At 46.2% G+C, this 6,141-nt stretch overlaps 1 protein-coding gene across 1 annotated transcript; it reads left to right on the plus strand.

Annotated features, from left to right (window-relative positions):
* The first annotated feature begins 70 nt into the window (after window positions 1-70).
* On the plus strand, window positions 71-4,862 carry LOC115102721 (BTB/POZ domain-containing protein 2-like). Its single transcript, XM_029622959.1, has 9 exons — window positions 71-636; window positions 800-919; window positions 1,151-1,307; window positions 1,550-1,655; window positions 1,861-2,058; window positions 2,209-2,401; window positions 2,519-2,606; window positions 2,932-3,078; window positions 3,273-4,862. Exons 1-9 carry the CDS (start codon window positions 113-115, stop codon window positions 3,432-3,434), a joined length of 1,695 nt encoding a protein of 564 aa, XP_029478819.1. The 5' UTR covers window positions 71-112; the 3' UTR covers window positions 3,435-4,862.
* Window positions 4,863-6,141: the final 1,279 nt, after the last annotated feature.

The raw sequence follows: 6,141 nt of genomic DNA on the forward strand, positions 1-6,141 counted from the left end.
AAAAATTAAATTAGCAAGTTTTTTTTTACTATACTTTACACCACTGGGTAAGAGTTATGACCGTTTTGTTTATGTCTACGTCACGCAACTCCCACATTCTATCAGATTCAAGATGGCTGCTGGGGATAACAGCGGCAGGCCTCCCTGCCTAAATTTATCCGGCCCAGGGCCTTTAGGAAATGGCCAGCCCAGCAACAGTGCTTATTCAATGCCTATGTCCAACGGCGGGCCTGTTGGTGCGACCGGAGGGGCTCAGGGGGCTGCAAGGCGCCCCAACCCGCAGTCGGGGCCTGGCGGAGGTGAAAGCGCCGGTGTTGTTGCTGGAACTCCACCGACTGCACATAACGCGATTCAGCAAACGCTAGCTCAAAGCGCCTCGGCAAGAGCGATGGAGACCTCCGCTACGAACATGACGTCGAATGCTTCGGCTGCGAGTGTACCAACGACCCATTCCTCGTTATTGTCAGCACCAGCGGCCGCTGCTGTTTTGGTTTACCGGGAACCCGTGTACAATTGGCAGGCGACGAAAAGTACCGTTAAGGAACGGTTTGCTTTCCTGTTCAATAACGAGGTTCTGAGTGACGTTCATTTTCTGGTGGGGAAAGGTATGGGAGTGCAGCGAATACCCGCACACCGGTAAGAGCGAACGTGGCTGTTCCTTTATAACTATATAGTTTGTCAACAAAGTATGGTTAGTAGAGCGTTCAGAAATTCTTCTTGTTTGTGTTAATCCAAGCGACGTTGATGTATATTGGTGAAAGGCATTGTTTTGATATCTTTTCGCTTTTGTTTTGGTTAGATTCGTTCTTGCTGTGGGCAGCGCAGTCTTCGATGCCATGTTCAACGGGGGTATGGCGACCACTTCAACGGAAATCGAACTGCCAGATGTCGAACCTGCAGCCTTTCTGGCATTACTGAAGTAAGAAATGGCTTCTAGTTTAGAAATTATTATATCATAATAGGCTAAATACACCCTACACTCGCACCCTAAGTATTTTACACAAAAGTGGTATTGGAATTTATATAGTATGCAGAATATAGCCTTACACTGACCTGGTATTGAACCCAGGTCATTTGTGCCGCTCAGACTGTTAGTCCATTGAGTGTATAGGTCCTCTGCTATCAGTCATAGAATCTTGTCCCCCTCCAGGTTTCTGTACTCTGATGAGGTTCAGATAGGACCTGAGACAGTGATGACCACTCTGTACACGGCTAAGAAGTATGCAGTGCCAGCCCTGGAGGCCCACTGTGTGGAGTTCCTCAAGAAGAACCTGCGGGCAGACAATGCTTTCATGCTGCTCACTCAGGTCAGCTACTACTGTAATGTCTGACTGGGATGCAGTGTCTAAACAAGTCACTCACCAGTGTCTGATTGTGTGGCTTGACCCAGTATCAAAACAACTCCACAAGTCTGTCTATTTGTCTCAAGACAATAGCACCCGTCAGTCCCAAAGCAGCATTCGCATAGATTATTGGTCAGTTCATGTAAGTAAACTACTGTTGACTTGTGTGTGTCTCTCTGATCAATGTATAACCACATGTGTTTCAGGCTCGACTGTTCGATGAGCCCCAGCTTGCCAGCCTGTGTCTAGAGAACATCGATAAGAACACTGGAGATGCACTCGCCGCTGAGGGCTTCACGGACATAGATCTGGGTATTGTAGTTCAATCTAGATTTTGTAGTTCACTCTTCATATTGAAAGGCAATGTTTCTGTGTATCATGATGACTTCGCTTTTCTTCCATTTCACTCTCTCCCCTTCTATCTTTGCCATCCCTTCTTTCCTTCTCTTCTCCCCCTCGGTCATCTTATTGTCTCATTCCCTCTCTTTCCATCTTGTTCACTCTCTCCATCTTTCAGATACATTGGTGGCTGTGCTGGAGAGGGACACTCTAGGGGTGAGGGAGGTGCGTCTTTTTGTGGCGGCGGTGCGCTGGGCAGAGGCAGAGGCCCACCGACAGCAGCTACAGCCCACTCCAGAGAACAAACGCAGGGTCCTGGGCAAGGCCCTCGCCCTGATTCGCTTCCCACTCATGACTATTGAGGAGTTCGCTGCAGGTAACAGACACTTAGTACATTTTGCACTATTAGAATGCAGAACCTTTACCGTCTCCTGCAGGGGTTATGTCTCTTTCTTACTATCTCTCTCACACGAACACACACTCACGCTGACGTGTCCTCCTTTCCCCGCTGTGTGTCTTCAACCAGGGCCGGCCCAGTCTAGTATCCTGACAGACAGGGAGGTTGTGAGTCTGTTTCTTCACTTCACAGTGAACCCAAAGCCCCACGTAGAGTTCATCGACCGGCCTCGCTGTTGCCTCCGGGGGAAGGAGTGCAGCATCACACGCTTCGGACAGGTGGAGAGCCGCTGGGGCTACAGCGGAACCAGTGACCGCATACGGTGAGAACACACAGACCCAAATTAACAATGACACACACAAAGATACTCATTTTTATTAGGAAAATATTGCCTCTGGACATCATTTATCCCGCCTAGCCTCACCTATCCTCCTCCCAGATTTTCAGTGAACAGGAGGATCTTCGTGGTGGGCTTTGGCCTCTATGGCTCCATACACGGCCCCACAGACTACCAAGTCAACATCCAGGTAATTTCCACCTCAACTAACCAAATCAGTCAATCACATTTTAATTTGTATAGACAAAATACATTGGAAAGAAGACTCCCTTCCCCTCCCTCTCAGATATTTGTCTCTCCTAAATCATTGATGACAGTATATATGTTTCTGTGTATACATGTATATCAACTGTGTGTCGGGACAGAATGTGTGACATCTGTGTCCCAAATAGCGACCGGATCCCTTTATATTGCACTGCTTTTGACCAGGGCCCATATTAGTGCACAATAAAGAGAATTGGGTGCCATTTGGGACTCAGGTGATGTTTCTATAATGTGTCCCTCTCCCGTCCCAGATCATTCATACAGACAGTAACACAGTGCTGGGTCAGAACGACACAGGCTTCAGCTGTGATGGCTCGTCCAACACCTTCAGAGTCATGTTCAAGGAGCCGGTGGAGATCCTGCCCAACGTCAACTACACAGCCTGCGCCACACTCAAGGTACAGGCTTTACTGTACATGTTTGTTTAGGTTTTGATGTTATTTCCTCACTGGATAGCTGTGGTCCTGTTCTGGCTATGTGAGTAACCATAGTGATTCTCTCGTTATCCCCCTCTTTATTCCCTCTTCCTATTTCCATCCATCCCTCCCTTGTTCCCCTCTTTCATTTCCCACTCCCTCCCTTTCTCTCTCAGGGTCCTGACTCTCACTACGGGACCAAGGGCATGCGTAAGGTGACCCACGAGTCTTCCTCAACCGGCACCAAGACCTGCTTCACCTTCTGCTACGCCGCGGGCAACAACAACGGCACCTCGGTAGAGGACGGACAGATCCCAGAGGTCATCTTTTACACATAGTCCCCTCTGACCTGATGACCTCAGGGGGCTCGGGGATCACAGGACTGCTGAGACTCTGACCCTGTTTGAATATGTATCAAATGCCTATCTTCACCCTGTGGACCTTCCTTGGTGATGTACAGTATCTCTGATCGTAGGTGATTGTTAAATGTACAGGGAAACATTGTCGGAGGGAGGGGGCGAGAAGGCATTTGTCAACTATTCAAACATGGTATTTTTCTTTCTCTCAACTCCCCCTTCCATTACCCACCGAACGTGGAGAGGAGCCTGTTTGATGTTGAGGGGGAGTAAATTCTGAGTCGGCTTGTTTTTACTGTTACTATGAGAGTCGTCTTGTCTGCTTCCAGAGTCCTGGGGGTTAAGTCCCAGAATGGACTGGTGGAAGAGTCTTAAACTTGTCAGAAGTATTTACATGGGAAAAGGAAGAAAGCTTGGCATGCATTTAGTACCACCCTCTGTCTGCCTGTATCCAAAAGCATACGAAAGATTGAGATGTATCCAGGGGCTCTAATGTATGTATAGACTGTTACACTACCACTCAGAAGGGTTTCTTCAAATAGGCTCCATCTCTGATCAGTGACTCACCATACTTCAGACTACTCCAGTCGCTATTCCTTTGCTCTAGCTCTTCAGGGAGTACAAATATGAATGGACTGGATAAATGTGTGGAAGTTTTCTACTCAGCCTATTGAAGGGCTGGTGGGGGCAATCACAAGCTTATACTTTTCCTATCTCTTCAGATCTGTACCACGAAAGGAAATAAGAGACTGGAATGGGATTGGGCCTCTTTGTCCATTCCACACTGGAGTTGTGATGGAAATAACCCAGTCTCTCCCTGCTTCAATGGGGAGTCACAGCCCAGGGCCATGTGACAGTCTGGAGTTACACCATAGACTAGTGGCCAAAAAGCTGTATTAACATGGGCTTCCACAATTTTAATGTAGTCAACTGGGTTGGACTTCCAACTAAATTGGCTGATCCCTCCTGGTGACATGTCCAACTGGCTCATCAGCCAATTGTGAAGAGTAATATTGACTACTTCAAAATGGAGATAGCATGGGCAGTGCCATTGAGGCTATAATGGCACAGATAAAGATGAGTCCTCTCTGAGTTACACTTAACGAAACTTGGGGAACTATCTGCCCTCCTAGATATTTTAAGACAACATTTCAACCATCAGGTCACCATATCGAAATGTCTTCTCCCAGGATATTCAGCACTAAAACAAAGCTTTTGGATTTGTTTGTTCTGCCTGTTTAAACATGAATAAGAGCTAGTGTAAATCCATCTTTAACAGCCTTGTCTTGAAATGTCCAGCTGGGAAAATTCTTTGCTTTCACAAAATAAGTTTGTGGGTTGTATATTATACTGGCATTTAACATTAATGTAGTTTGAATTCACAATGGATTAAAATGTTAGTTTGTGTGATTGTCCCTTTTATTATTCCTATGTTAATTCAGTTTGTATCGGGTGAAGACAAGGCTACAGGATGTTCAGCACTTGGTAAGGCCTTGTAACAACTCTAGCCATTAAATTATTTATGTGTAAACCTAGGGCTAGATTCGATCAGATCCATACTAGCCGACATCCGCGAGCATTGGAAAATGTATTTACTGACTACACCGCTCATGTCGCAAAATAAATGTCAATTATTGCACGCTAACGAGCATCTGCGTTGTCAAGTGCTAAAATAGAAGTCAGTTCTATTTGTGAGCTAATTGCATCCTGCCTCTCCCATCTCATTGGTTTATAGAAGCAGATACCCACATGGGTGACAAAGACAAACAGAAGTCGGTGGTTGTAATACTTATGCAAGTTAGTTGCCAATTGCAATATAAAGTCCAAAGAAAAAGCCTGGAAGGAGATGATTTTGTTGACCGTTTTATGTTTGGATGAATTGTCGAAGTAGAGGACCTTGTGCATTTGAGGTAAAATATAACAGATCCCAAGACAAATTAGCTAGCAACTGTAAAGCTAGCTAAATTGACAAATGTTTAATGCTTTTCGACCTGTCCCCAAATTAATATAACTGGTTCATAGTTTGTTTTTAATATTGCAACTGTAGCCGATGTGAAATGGCTAGCTAGTTAGCGGTGGTGCGCGCTAGTGGCGTTTCAATCGGTGACGCCACTTGCTCTGCAGTGCCGCGGCTTTTGTGGAGCGATGGGTAACGATGTTTCGAGGGTGACTGACGTGTGCAGCGCTTCCCTGGTTCGCGCCCAGGTCGGGGCGAGGGGACGGACGTAAAGTCTACTGTTATACAACCTGCGTGTCGTGATCACGTGTGGGGGGACAAAATCAACGTGCGCAGCCGGTTGGGGCACGGCCTATTCAATAGAACTCGGTTCCATTTGTGATGCGCTGCAAGTCCCGCCTCTCCCATCATTGGCTTTTAAGAGCATAAACCCACGATTGTGATTGAAAGATTAATTGAGGTCCACACTGGCGGTAATGCAGTTTAGTTGGTTGCCAACCGCCATGTGAAGACATTATTTGGAACTTAATCTGCCCTTTTATCTGTGGATTAATTGTCGGAGTAGAGAACGTTGTGCATTTCAGGTAAAATAATCCAATGTTTATCCCAGGACAAATTAGCTAGCAACAAATGAATATAGTTGGTTCAGAGTTCGTTGTGATATTTCAACCAGTTTGTCCTTGTGTGGCTGGACAAAAATCAACATTTGCTAAAACCAGGTTTAGTCAGCAA

The sequence above is a fragment of the Oncorhynchus nerka genome, linkage group LG20 (genome assembly GCF_034236695.1).
Source record: "Oncorhynchus nerka isolate Pitt River linkage group LG20, Oner_Uvic_2.0, whole genome shotgun sequence".
NCBI lineage: Eukaryota > Metazoa > Chordata > Actinopteri > Salmoniformes > Salmonidae > Oncorhynchus > Oncorhynchus nerka.

What these genes read in the sequence shown, in the direction of transcription:
- LOC115102721 (XM_029622959.1), top strand. Translation starts at nt 113, where the DNA reads ATGGCTGCTGGGGATAACAGCGGCAGGCCTCCCTGCCTAAATTTATCC. An exon ending in CTTTCATGCTGCTCACTCAG is followed by an intron (nt 1,308 to 1,549) that starts GTCAGCTACTAC and finishes CATGTGTTTCAG; the next exon opens with GCTCGACTGTTCGATGAGCC. An exon ending in GGAACCAGTGACCGCATACG is followed by an intron (nt 2,402 to 2,518) that starts GTGAGAACACAC and finishes TCCTCCTCCCAG; the next exon opens with ATTTTCAGTGAACAGGAGGA.